This window comes from Ambystoma mexicanum, chromosome 2q, assembly GCF_040938575.1.
Source record: "Ambystoma mexicanum isolate Mex_15411 chromosome 2q, UKY_AmexF1_1, whole genome shotgun sequence".
Classification (NCBI taxonomy): Eukaryota; Metazoa; Chordata; class Amphibia; order Caudata; family Ambystomatidae; genus Ambystoma; species Ambystoma mexicanum.
The window spans coordinates 685,138,741-685,153,211 of record NC_090924.1 but is presented as its reverse complement, the minus strand read 5'-3'; the positions used below and the strand labels follow the sequence as shown (position 1 = coordinate 685,153,211).

Here is a 14,471-nt window from a genome sequence, read left to right as displayed (position 1 = left end):
ACCCCCCATCCCCTGAATGGATGGAGGTTTTTAATAAATATGCTCTTCCTGGGTTGAATCTATGACTTTTCTCTTCCAGTGAAGCGGGCAAGGTGGTTTCTTTGTATCCTCATCATCTGCAAGTCTAACTGCCTGATCTTGTCATCATAGGAGCTTCCCAGGTCTGAATTACTCACACGATTCCCTTCGGCCTCCCAAGACACATTGGTCTGACCACCTTCCCTTCCGTGTGGTAGAGATGAATATTCATCAATATCAGACAGTGGCTGGCCTTCTAGATCAGTTGGTCAAAGTCTAACTGCCTCAAGTCACACTGTTCTTGATAGGTGGCATGCATGAGGTTAGTTCCCATTTGCACATGAGAGTTTGTAAATGACTGGCATGAGGCCCCTGCTGGGAGAGCACCTCACCTTGATCAGTGGGCCTTGTTGCATATCCTGATTGGTTAGGGTTCCTCAGTCCCTGTCTATTCTATTCAATTTCCTTGGTGAGACTTGCACACCTGTGCCTCTCTTTCCTTATTTCCTGTTGGTAGTCAGAGAGCTGGCTTTTTTATTCTGACACTAATGCCTGATTAGTCTCATGTACCCTGCTCTGAGCTACCAACTGATATTTTGTTTGTTGTACCTCATGCTGAAGTGATTCGTTCTCCCTCTGTGAGTCTTGTATGATGCATGCATATTGAAGGTGCTTTTCCTTCAGGAGAATAATCTTTCTCTTGCTCATCCCTACAATTTGCTGCTTCCAAGAGTTCTGCTTCTATTTGTCTCACACACTCTACTAGCTCATTCCTTTCTTCTCTAATTCTGGTCAGTTCCTGAGGACCTAACTGTTCCTTCTCTGCATCCACTTTCAACCTGAATCCATCTTGGTCTTTGACCAGTTGTAAATTCTGTTGTTTCAGAATATTTACATTCTGCCACATTTCATCAAACTCCTTTAATGATGGACTGATTATTTCCCTTTCTAATTCCCTGATTTGTTGTTTGATGGCTACAATGTCATCTAACAACCCTCTGTTATGACCAGTCTGGTCATTCAGTTGGGAATCAAGGTGACTTACTGTATCTGCACCCTCAGTGCAAGCAGTATGCAGTGCAGCAAACTCTATCTATCTTTCTGCACTGGTTTGCTGTTGTGTTTTCAGCTCATCTTGAAATTGTTCAATGAGCCTTTCTCGTTGTAACTCAAAACTTTCACTCTGCTGCACTTGATCTCCAAGCTGTGCGAGTTCTTTCTGAGCCTGTTTCCAGGCCTCAGTCTGCCTCATCACATCAGCTTCACTTTTTGCACTTGCTCTCCCATTAACTGCAAGTGTAAGTATAAATAAGCTGAGAGCTGAGCCATTTGACTCAGCTCTTCACAAGCGTTTTGGGCCATATAAAATCCCTCTAATGCTTTGTGCAATATCCCACCTTAACTCCAAATGTCAGTGTTCACTGAGGTGACCTGTTGCAAAATTCTAGTTTGCCTGCTCCCGGCTTCATCCTCACCCCATTCTCCTCAAATGAATAGCTTAGCCAGGAGGTGCTTCATGGCATCACACACTTCTATGGCAGTCATTTCAAAATGGCTTTTTGCACATTTTGTAAAAGTTTCTTTGTTCAGGGGCAAACCCTGTTCCTGCTTGATTTATACACCCAAATCCAAATCAAAAATAAATTCTTACTCAATTATCTTTTTGCCTCTACAAAGTCTTATTTTTTTACACCTGACCTTACTGAAGACTCATATAGAGTCACACAAATCTTGCCCCCCTCTTCCCACAGCAAGCCAAGAACCAGGTGTGGGTGTAGGAAATATGTTAGTCTTTATTTGAATGTTAAATAATGGAGATCAAACAAAAACGACACATGCCACCTTCTCTGTGGCTCACAATTAATCTTCTGCTTACACAAATAAATCACACGAGTTGGTTGGAAAAAACACATATCACAATACTCTACTTTATCCCAATTTCACTTTCCGAAATAATCAACATGGGATTGTGGATTTTCAGCCCCCCTCCATTTAAAGGCCTGTTTTATGGAAAGTTGGACAGTAAAAATGCGGTGATTTAAGAATTTTTGATTTTCAGCCCGCTCACATTAAAGGCCTGTGTTAGGTGAAGTTGGACAGTAAAAATTAGGATGATTTAAGAATGTCTGATTTTCAGACCCCCGCCCCCTCCACTTAAAGGCCTGTGTTTGGGAAGCTGCACCCATAGGATTACCCAATTCAATTGCGACCTATAGTTTTCACCACACACTGGGGATGAACTTTGTCAATTTGTAATTTTGTCAAAAATCACCCTGTGTTGTTCTTCCAGGGGTAATTCATTAAATTAATATTTTTAGTTAAATAGGTTAAGGGCCTACAGAGTTAGCCTCTCCCAGCCCCCTCCCACTATAAAGGGAAAGGATTTAATGTAAACTGATTCCCCGCCTTTTGGTTCTGAATGGCTCAATTTTACTTACATTTAAAACCTCTGTTTAAAGATCAGGAAAGTCAGCTGCATTTCAGGACCCTCTGGATGGACAGGCCAGGAATCACTCCACTTTGAAGGATGGTCCCCAGCGCTTTGCCATAGGACCCAGTAAGCTTTTAGGCCTCCCCAGCAATAGACAGCTCCACTCAGATGCAATTTCCGCAAAGATCTCCTATTAGTGTTTCCTTGTGGCGGTCAGATGGTAATTTTTAGCAGCTCATCCGCTTCTCTCACAGTGCATCTACTTTATATGCCAGTAATGACACCTTCAAGATCTCAATATTGGGAAGTACCCTGCAAGAGGTCTCTCAACCAGGATTGCATGGTTACCCTTGTCTCTCCTCCCACACCCATCCTCTTTCTAAGGATTGGTTTAGGAGTCTGGAACAGACATATGGCAACTTCCATTTGAAATCCCCATTTGTTCTCATGTCAAAATGTTGGCAAAAATTAGTTATGTGGCAAAACTTTGTGATTTACTAGTAATTGCCATAATGTATATATTTCCCGATTCAGCTAATCATAGAGAATTCAATAAAATGACATCCAGATCTGCACAATGTTGCACAGGCTTTTGGCAATTTCCCTCTGTTTTTACAAAAAGCATAATTGTTAGGAGCAAGCAATTTACTCCCAACATTCCTAATTTTACCCTCCACCACTTCGCCAACTCTCAAATTTGGAACACCTTCACATCACCCAGGGACACCATGTAGTTGATTACATTTCCCTAAGTCGCAGGTGGACACATTTTATTTCAACAAATCGCCTTGAGATTATCTAAAAAAATGAATCATACATGTAGGCAGTATGACATGTTGTTTCTGAGTAAATGCAACATTTTATGATAGTCCATTTAAACTAAGGGGGAATCTTCGTATGTGCAAATATGAGCTTCCCTTCCTCCAGGCCATTTGCCACCATTGGCCAAACTGTGACCAGGGTTTTTAAAAATGTTATCATCCTTTTTGTTGTCTGAAGGTGGTAGCTGCCAGTCAGGAACACTTGGGAGGCCTTGGAAACACAAATCCCACACTGCAGATAATGAGCTAGTGTGCGCTTGGGGGCTGACACAAGACCTTGCAGACGTCTGGCATCCTGTCCTCTTATCTGAAGGGGACCACCATTTTGATCTGGAAGGCTCCTATTTTCCTGTATTTTTTCAGAGTTCAGCCTTGATTGCAGCCCCTGTTTTCATACCTCCCCCTACATTACTGCCATGCACAGGCTAGGCCATGTGCCCTGCAAAGAAATGAGATTTCAGAAACTCCAAGTCTGGGGGACGTTTGTTTTCCACACCCTTAGCTGCCACACTTCAATACAGTTGTAAACAGCTGGGATACAAGCCAGGCTTTCAGTGGGGGAGTCCTTTGTGAACTTTGCCCTACAACAAGCCTACAGGAACGTTTCATGTGTCCCATGGAAACAAAGTGGGCTTTTCTTTTCAAATGTTTGCTGGTGTTATGCATGTGACGCATCATATACATTACTTTTTTCAACCCACACCATGTCTTTTCCCTGACATCTTGTATGATGGTTTTGTTATAAAGGCTGGCTGGTAATTTCTTTAAGTGGGCCTTTCAGTTCCATTGATTTGGGTGTTAAGAGTTAGGAGGGATGCGAGGGGGTTGGTGGTGATTCTGGCGCTCCCCTACTTTTCAGGGGAGCGCCACTATGAAGGCCCAGGCAGCAGTGGTGATAGGCGTGGACCGGAGTGCCTCTCAAGACTCCTATGTGAGGGTTCAGCAACCGTTTTTCCTCCAGAAGGAGGTTACATGTGTAGGGTCCTAAATTCCATAATCCTTCCAAAAATTGAATTTGGAGCCTATTACCACCCAGAGGTATTGATTTATGCCCTAATTCACAGAATATGTTCCAATGGTGTTTTGCCATTATAAAACACTTCTGTGAATTAGCCCTTAACATTTTAATGCCAATTTCTGAGGTTTGTGCCTGTGGACAGTGCTAGAGGCTTATTTGTGCATTTGGTAGACTAAAATGCAGGCCACAAGGAAACATGCTAACTCCTTTCCAGGCATCATTGACCCCTTTAGAATAAACTGTGCAAGCATGAAAGCCCATTGCATGTGAGAAACGTTAGCGTGCATTTTTATATCACACTCAACCTCAAGGATACATTAAATAGGCTTGTCTGGAGTCAAAGCCTCCCCACAAAATGATGTAAAGAGACTGGGGCAGAGATGGTCAGTTTTACAGAAACATAGGGAGCTGAGGTCTGTCCATTTAGTTATCAGTTTCCCATTAGAGTCCTACAAAGAGTGCAGAAACATTACACATTAAGGTGGAATATTTCTCACCCAACTACCTGCTTTATGCTCTCGATAATCATTAATATATCAAACGTAGTAACACAAGGATGATTGAGAAGAGGGCTGGAAGCTGATGGCATAGCAGGCCAGGCCTAAGCAGTTTGAGCCAATTGCTTATGATGCTGCTCCTTTCTGATGTTGTACGTCTTGTCGAGCTTGAGACTTCATGTTGTTTGGGGCTGGGAAAGTTACTGTCATAAATATTGATTGTGATAATGCAGTTAAAGGAGATTCTGATGCACTCAATATGGGTGAGGAGTGGATGGGAATGCACTAAATGGGTAAGTACATAGATGCATACTCTGGTGTCCCGCCATATATGCCATATCCACTTTACCACACTCCCACACCAATAGGTTTGCCACAGTAGGTGGCCCTGGAGCTGGGCCAGTACAAGGGTTTGTGCCACCCTAGACAGAAGTTAATTTTGCCATCTCCACTACCATGTGCTCTGACTATATCATCTCCTCATTCCAGGTATATTCTCTCCTCTTCACATGCATGCCTTTTCCATCACATTCACAAGCTGCAGTTTCTCCATCTCGTTTTAGACCTTTTCTTAACACAGTGACGTTAAATCACTCTCTCTTACTCACATAATATATAACATACAGGCTAAATTAGAAGCTATGACCAGATAAGGAAGGATTAGCAATACAAATAGGCAGAATCATGAAAAATCTATGATGTCAGTAGAATTGAAAATGACCCTCAGACATAGCCTTACCACACTCCCTTACCAGCCCATACACACAAATGTGTGCCTCTGTGAGGCTGTTTTCTGGACTATTGTAAGCCACTTTAATTACTTACCGCAGGTGTCTATTTAATGGTTGTTAGGGGGAGGCTATTGCTTCCTTGCACCTACCTGACTGGCTCTCTACAAGTACCCCCAATTTGGAGGTAAAACTAACACTGGCTTTGCTTGACATATCTCTGCCTCTGCCCCCTTCCACCTGCATCCATGTGCCTTCACTTAAGAGAGTGGCAGAAACCACAGCTCAAGTCAGTGAAAGTGAGAGGGTGTTGGTGGTGGTCAGTAGCTTTGCTACCACTTCTAGCCCTGGGTAGTGGTTGCTCCCTCCAATCCTCATTCCAGGAATCAGGGATGGCAGGGAAATAACCTTTCCTCGACTGTGCATTCACAGCCATCCAGAGGGAAATTCTTTGGCGTACAGTACAGTATGATATCTAGATCCACTATACACCAATCAGCAGTTTGTATCAGTTACCAAGTGCTGGCTGGGCTTAGGGAGTGGAGCAGGATTGGGGGGTGGGTGCACTGCACAAACCTGCTTGTTTTCTGCACTCTGTGTCATCAATAGCGCATTACCGGACTTACTGCTGTGAGTGTGCAAGGGCCAGGTGAAGAAGATGGGTCGTTAAGTGCAGCTGTTGTTGGAGACACATACACACATACATGCAATTGCAGAATGCATGCACTACTGACTCTGCCAGCATGCCTGACAGCTAATCTCAGGTTGTCCAAGGAGGGAGGAGAGGTCAGCCAGGAGGCAGGTCATGAGACCTCAGGACAGTCCAACTTGGCTGTAGAATATGTGCCCCTGTGAAGTACAATGCTCTCTGTGTTCAATATCACCCTGAGTGACGTATTAGTTGCTGTGGCCCTGCTTTTAAATGAAATCAGTTTGAAAGGTCAGACCTTTTTCACTCATGAAATTGTAATTCCAAAATGCTCAATTCATTTCAAAACTGCCACTAAGTTGAATGTTGGACCAGCAGTTTAATATCAGAAGACCCGCTTAACACTTTATCAGGTTGAGGGCTATGTATTTACTCTCAATGTGCCTATATTCTCAGCCAGCATACTTATCTCGATTTATAACCTACCCCAAATATAAATATACTGGCAAAGACAGCACTGCTTGACCAGTACAGTTCAGTATTGCTTTGAAAGTAAGCACAGACAATAGCAGATCGATTAGGCATCTTTTCTTCAATACATTTCCAAAAAATGCCAGATAATGCTTTTAGCTTTGAATTCACTGAGATGAAAAGAATTTCAACTTTTACATAACATGTGTGACCAAATTAAAGACTATTTATTCATGTAGTAGTTTTAAAGTTGCATGAATAAACAGTATTTGCTTGCGCTTGAGAGCAAACGCTACAACACATCAATTGTGGGGTCACTAGTGAAGAGTCAGCCCTTCGAGCATTGCTTAGAAAGTTACATCCGTCAGGTTGTTCATGCTAATGAAAATGTTTCAGAGTAAGCACAGCACACATTGACCTATTCTAAGATCATGTGAACAAGCCCCTTAACTCTGTGATGCTGAACTTGCATGAGGATCCTGCATCTACCCCCATATCTCCCTTCTGCTCCGACTGGTGAGATGTACTTCTTCTGGCCATGCTTTGCCTCTAGAAGTGCCAGGAGGCTTCCACCATGTCTCTTGACTTACCTGGTGTGCATGCCCTGGTCCTGACCATGTTGTTTTATCAGCATTTCTTGTTGATAGGCCTGTGTGCTTTTACATGAGACAGGACATGTGTTGCACTGCTCAAAAAGTGATATACATTGATAATAACGAATTAGGAAATGCGAACAACTTTTTAAACAACCCTAAAATAATGAGAAATACTTTATTTTTTATTTCAAAAATATATGGGGGTGGGCTATGGGAATAGAACGGTTTGGGATGGGGTTGGGGTGGGGTTATGGACCTAGGTAAACAGCGGGCTGGAGGTGTGGGGGAGAAGTGTGCGGGACCCCCCAAATTAAGAAAAAATAAAACTTTGTATATTCACTATTTTAGGGTAATTAAAAATGTTCCGTTATTCCTGTTTTCATTGTAAGCACATGGAAGCCAAAAAAGTGCCAGTAGGCATTAGCCTTACTTCCCCTACCATGTTAGAGACTCAGAGAAATGTGAGCACTGTGGTTTGCAGCAGGGCACCCTCCTTATTGCAGTAGAACCTTATGCAGCTACTTTAACTCAGACTGGTTTACATCTATTTTAGAATTCATGAAAGCAAAGGGAAAATCTTGCTCTTTATTGCCCTTGCTGGCCAGCACCCTAGGTAGCTGCCTAGTTTGCCTAGTGCTTGCACCGGCCCTGCACTCGAGTCAACACTGAAAAGATTTATCTTGTTCTCGTCCAACCTCTGATGTGTTCTCCTCTTACCTCTGCAAGTGGTTTCCGTTTTAAATGCTTTAACATAACGGGTTATCAATATTGTGAATTGCAGTACATGCAGTGAGATAAAGCTATACAGGTTTGGCAGGTTAACTATCATTGAGCAGTTTGAGAATTCTGAAATAATACATGGTGAATTGTCATTTTATATTAATTTTAGTGGGAAACGTTTGCACTGTATTATTTATTTATGTATTCGTTATAAGATTTTTATTGTAGGGCACTTGGTGTAAGAGGGCTGCAAAATATGGCTACAGAGTGAAGAAGCTAAAGATATCTGATGGCAGCGCAGGTAGGACAAATGCCGGAGCACGTTGACCACCTTGTCATGAACGTGGTTACCTTGTGATACTGGTCAAAACTATTATTTGTTGAGCTATTGTCGCTGCTTCTGCCTGGACTGCACATCGAAAGGCCTCCCTAGAAGGAATCCAACTACATTTCAAGACTTTACCTGATTCATTCATACGTGTGCAACCACTTCGGCTGGATACCAAAAGAAAGGAAACGCACTCAATTCAAAGACGTATTAGATGCAAAAGACCATGAAGGAAGTTTCACAATTTATTAAGATGTTAAAATAGAAACGAGTGACCACATCTGATGGCAAAGGCAGCATAAAATGGCGGGTGGTCTGTGCATTCATGCTGTATGATCTCTAGCCTTCTGGCGCGTTTCCTTGTGCATCATCATGGCGGCCATTTCCTCTTCACTGTTCACATCCGTCCGGATCAGAGTCCACAGTTTATCTGTACTTGCAGGTCAGAGCGGAGGACACTGCGGCCAGGAACTTGTCCATGGCAGCCTGGGCCTGGGGGGTGAAGTCAGCTGGGAAGTGGGCAGCCAGGACAGTCTGGATGCAGTGAGAGAGCAGCTGAAAAGGAAAAGCAGCACGTGAGCACCAGACCAAGCACATTCAGTCTACTGCAGAGACAGAGAACATGTGTCAATTTATAACCATCTCCATGACTTCCTTAATTACCATTACAACTAGAAAACACCTTACCCTAGTTTAAGTTAATATGCATTTGCTTTTAATTCTTTTACATACTGCATTGTTATTTTGTGAAAAGTCAGATAATTGACTTTAGCACGATATTAATTTTAAAAAATGCATTATTAAAAAAAGCCTGGCAGCACTTCTGTAGTTAAACTGTCAATGGCTTTCTTAGCAGAGTGGATGTGGCGTCATTAACAGGGAACGTACCACAATTGATGAGCACAGTTCCCTGTTGATGATATGACAGTAGTAAGAAGATTTAAGCAATAATGTCACATTCAACAGACTGTACCAGGTGGCCTCCCGCGTTAATGTCTAACGCGGGAGACAGCTCGTTACCACCTGGTATTACCCGCCAAACGTGCCATTATTGCGCTCAGCTCCCAAGGGAAATAAGTGCTCACAAACAAAAACGTATACACGTAGCTGAAGCCTGCTTTCTGAACAAACTGATTGGCTGTGGTATGCACCCCGCGTGCATATTAAGCAATGAACGCAAGACAAGGGGCCTCATTACAACTCCAGCAGTAGCCGTACGGGTAAAACCGGCAGGCTGCCGACAGAGTTGTGATTTCTTTCTGGCACCTGGCTTCACGGAAACACCAGTGGATTATGACCCGGTGTTTCTGGAAGTCAGGCGGCAGAAAAATGTTAATCCAATGGTAATGGGGATGACGGTGCTACCGTGAAAGTCTGCAAGCGAGTGCCGTTCCGCCTGCCAGGTCAGACCTGGCGGACAGGAGGGCATCCGCACCGCAAACTTGTACTCTGCCGGTCTGGTAACAATGGTGCCGGTAGGCTTACCGAAACCGTTGTTACCGGACCGACAGGGTCGTAATGAGGCCGAAGGTCTTTACCAGCTTTTTTGCGGCGCAGGGGCCGAGCTCCACAATGCAGTTGCCTGCAGGTAAAACCCTGTTTCTGGGTTAGGAGTGTTAGAGCTATTAATTTGCAAAAAGGTCTGGGAGCCCCTCTACCGACAATTAATACGGCCAAATATTACGAGTCAGGCTTTAATTTTGTGTGTTTTTGTACGTTTTTTGATACATAAACCCACACAATTAATGTTTTTTCTGTATATTATGTTTTCTTCTCACCTGGAAGTTTCCGGGGTCCACTCGCAGGTTGTAGGCGTGCAGGTCGCTCAGCTTGGACAGGGCCTGGTTAATGTCGTCCAAGTGCTTGGCGGCTTCACAGACGGCGCTCAGGACCTTGCCACCATGTCGCTTCACATCAGCAGAGCCAGGGCTGAGGTCGAAGTGGCTGAAGTAGGTCTTAGTCTGACCGAAACATGCGAACAGTCTGGGGGGGAATAGGGACATCTTTAGGGAAAATTATACTAAACAGGACTTTCACTACAACTCTCGAACAATTGGTTTTATATTCATCTGACATTCGCCTTCCATTCCCGACAGAGAAAAAGAAAACCTTCCTTTGTCGTCTAATTAGGAAGCTTGAATAAACCACTGGGAGTGCTTGAATGAGTTAATGATTCTAAAATGTCCAGCCCTGGAGAAGACACAATGTGTGCACACAGTGTGGCTAGACCCCTTATCAACTGGCCAGACGCATAATGATGCTCGAAGTTGCTGCCAGCTTGTTAACAATCTCAAACATTGGCGCTCATTGTGCTAATTTGTGGACTAATTTCGCCTCAGTGCATCTGGCAGGGACCCCCAGTATCCAAATGCTGAACTCCCCATAGCTGCTATTTCTCTCTGATGTACCCTGCTGCATTATCCCTTTGGTGAAACACAAATGCCACTCTCGCCCCACAAAAAAAGCTAACGTTTGCAGCAGGAGTTTTGGTGGCCTCAGAGAAGTGACATTTAATTTAAATCTGGCAACCACCTTCTGGTGGCGCCATAGGGGACGCTTTGTGTCACGTTGTCCTAGAAACTCGTTACATTTAAGGGATTATTATAATATACCAGTCCCTTTCTGAGGCACACATCCATCGATTGTCAAAAAACATTGCCAACCACCTGCCATTCCGACTTTTAGTTCTCAGTGCGATCCCATGGACTCTCAACGTTTATCATGTGGCTATTGGCACTGACCTCTTACCCCCTCTGCATGGGGCGTATCACCCACAAAGTCCCCCCTTTGGCTCTATATTACCCACACCTTGTGCACTTGTGCGATCTCAATGTCACCTAATAGGATCGTTGTCTGTCTTCCCTCTGGTCCCCCTCCCTTGCCTCGTTGCGCCTTGAAACACCTGTGTATAGGCGCATTATAAATGCCATATCATATCATATCACTGGTGTGCACCTCGTTTCACCTCCCCCGAAGGATCGTACCTGCGACCACCGCCTCTCTCTGCCCTCCATGGGCCTCGAAATTCTTACCACAACCCCAGATCATAGGCTTCAGCCTTATAACAGCTCCGGCAAAGACCCTAACTTCTAACCCCTCTGCAATATCACTAAGGCCTTGCTAACTGCACACGGGTCCAAAACGCTCAGCACGGCGGTAGACCTTCTCTTGACGTCTACCAGGGAGGGTCAACTCCACTTAGGCTCAAGCCTCTTACCACCTGCGCAGAGGCTATTTATTCTTACCACATCACCCATAGACCCTGACATTACCACCTCCACAAAAGGATTTAAGCTGCCTTCATTGGTCAGTAAACATAAGAAGACTCTTCTCCTTGGTACCGAGAAGCAAGTTCTAAAGCCATGGCGTGAGTGGTTTACACCTTGTCTTTACACTCTGGTGAATTTTCTTTCTATTTTAGGGTGACCTAGTTAGCAGGATGCATTTACGACTCAGTCTTCAAATAACACATGGCTTTATGGCAGCAGGGGATTTTCATGCTGGCAAAATACCATGGATTCCTATAGAATGTCCCTGCTTTTTACATCTGCTAATGTAAATACTAAAGGCTGCATGCAAATTGTATGCACCATTTACACCTTTTGCAAACGGAGAGCAATAACAGTGTGCAAAGGAAATTTCATCTGCCTTGACAGCTACTTTTTGTACTACATTTTGCAAATGAATACAATTGCCACTTTTCTAAGGAATTCGGATGCTATTAACCATCAATGAGATGCCAATGACACATCCTTTATAGGCAGCAGTCACACCCCCAGGGCACCCTCTCATAAGCCTTTACCTGTCCAGGGCTTCTCCTCCGAATTCATCGGTGTGGCCGGCGATCTTGCCACAGATGGCGACGATGAGGGCCTTGTCTTCAGCGGTCAGAGTCATCTTGATGGTTGTGGAGCTGGGGGGCTCTGGATCAGCAGGAGATGGCAGGTGAATGCAGTCGGTGCTGTAGGCCGGTCAGGGCCCCTTTTAAAGGAGACGGCGGCTCAGGAGCTTGGCAAACATCCACTGTCATTGGTCATTCTTGGGTTCCACCCAAGGAGAGGGGTTCTTATCTCCCCTGACACAGTGCCAGGCGGTGGGTGGGTCATTGCAGTGTGACGTGCACAGAGGACTTATCTGTGGGACATTTCTTTCAGTAGCTTGCCCAAAAAAAATCGCCTTCACAGTTGGAATTAGTAAAATATGTTTTCATGGGGGTTGCTTTTTCACCTCATTCCTTTTCATAACAAAGAGAGGAGTTTTCTACTTGTAAAACCTCATTTGCCATTTGGCAAACCGAATGGTTTAAAAGATTTAGGGTTCATGAAATGTTGCTCCCTCACTGCGTTCAGTACTAACAGTGAGAATGATGGAAAAGATAGGGCCCTCAACACCGAACAAACTAAACATGAGGTTGTACTTTTTTTGTTTTTATTGAATTGGTTAATTTAAAAAATACACGCAGACTTTGACACGAGGTTTACAAAACACATGCAAAATTAACACCATCACCAAATTTAAAATCCACATTTCATAATTTGATATCAAAACTTCAATTAATACACAGCTTACTAACAATAATAAATCCTTCCATTAACATGAAACATTATTAAAATGTGTCAATCAATTTCAACTTAATTAAAAAGGTGACAACTTTAATATCGCAGTTGGCTGACAGGAGAGAATATGTTCCCAAGGCCTAATTTGCCTGTTGGCAGTATTTACATGATGGGCTAGCAGCTTGCCCTCTAACATGCAGAATCTCCCTTGTATGGATCAGATTAATTCTCATTCATTTAAAGGTTTTCCTGAATCTTCCATCAGGACATTGTGTATTAAATACTTCGGGAGAACATTTCTCTGCTCTCTGCTAAAATCACGCAGTAGTCTATATGAGATTCCCTTTTCACACGTTTGTATCCAGTCCTTTTTTTAGTAGTTTCCTCTTTATTAGGACAAGATTAAAACAAGGTGCTTCCTCTTGCAGTTCGTTTTCCACAAAAAACATTTTACATTTATCCACCAAAGATTTACTACCCCTCAACTTTAGCTTCGACAGGTGCCTGCATATTAGAGAGAATAAGGAGTTTGGGTTTGCCATTCTTAGCTTCATATACACTCTAAGCAGGTTCCATTTTCTCAAACAAGAAAGAGAGGTAAGGCCCAACACCTACCGCAAATAGGAAATGTGTCCACAATTAGAAAATTCTCCAATTTAGAAAAATAAAAGTCTTGAACTAAGATCGTTATCTTGCAATCATACAAGAGGACGGGCACTGCTTTTTGTTGATCAACAATACCTTGTATAAATCAAGGACATTGGGCCCTCAACTGTATTCCTTTCTCTTGTATAGAGTTTGCCCATACCATTTTAAGTGAAGATCTAGCAAGAATAAATCCTAGGTGTTTCGTTGTCTGCTCCACAATCAAATGTTTCCCTTCCATCCGCCAAGTGAATTTAGGGGGTTTGCTCTTAGATCCCACAAAACACACAGTGATGGTTTTGGGCAGCTTTACCTTCAAACCGTTCAGTGACATATGCTCTGTAAGCTTTGAAAGTAGAGATTGTAGACCCAATTGGGTTCTAACTAGCAACAGGGTATCATTGGCACAGCTCGACAAGTAGCATCCCTCATCATCTACTTTTGGTCTGATAAAGGATGCTGATGCCAGGAAATATAGAGAATCATGGGCATGGGGCCAATAAACACCCCTGCCTTAAAGTTGCAATCGCTGTGTCACATGGCCCTGGGCACCTAGCTGTACTTGAACATCTGTGTTTTCATGAATGTGGACTAGGATGTCTAGGATGTGCTCCGGAAACGCCCACCTACAGAGTTTCTGCCACAGGATGTTCCTGTCCACAAAGTCAAAGCCCAGGCCAAGGTCCACCATTTGGATGTAAACGGGGCCAGCATCCTTTTTCCCAGCTTGCTTTATTAAAGTGTTTATAACCAGTTTGTTGGCATCAGTGCCAGTCCCACTTCTGAAACCTGTCTGGAATTTTTACCTAATAATGGACGATTTCATCCACCTATTTTCTGCAGTACACAAACAAAGTTTGATTTTGCTCTCAACACAGAGTAGCGGAGTGGGGCGGTAACTTGATGTATTCGACCTATCCCCTTTTTTCTAAATCAGGACTATATTAGACAAGTTCCATGACCTTGGGAATGTTTTAGTTAGCAAGATGTTTT

At 43.5% G+C, this 14,471-nt stretch overlaps 1 protein-coding gene across 1 annotated transcript; it reads right to left on the bottom strand.

Annotated features, from left to right (window-relative positions):
* Positions 1-8,509: 8,509 nt before the first annotated feature.
* On the bottom strand, positions 8,510-12,252 carry LOC138569687 (hemoglobin larval subunit alpha-like). Its single transcript, XM_069647876.1, has 3 exons — positions 12,080-12,252; positions 10,056-10,260; positions 8,510-8,832 (listed from the first exon to the last, which is right to left on the bottom strand). Exons 1-3 carry the CDS (start codon positions 12,172-12,174, stop codon positions 8,704-8,706), a joined length of 429 nt encoding a protein of 142 aa, XP_069503977.1. The 5' UTR covers positions 12,175-12,252; the 3' UTR covers positions 8,510-8,703.
* Between the last annotated feature and the right edge of the window lie 2,219 nt (positions 12,253-14,471).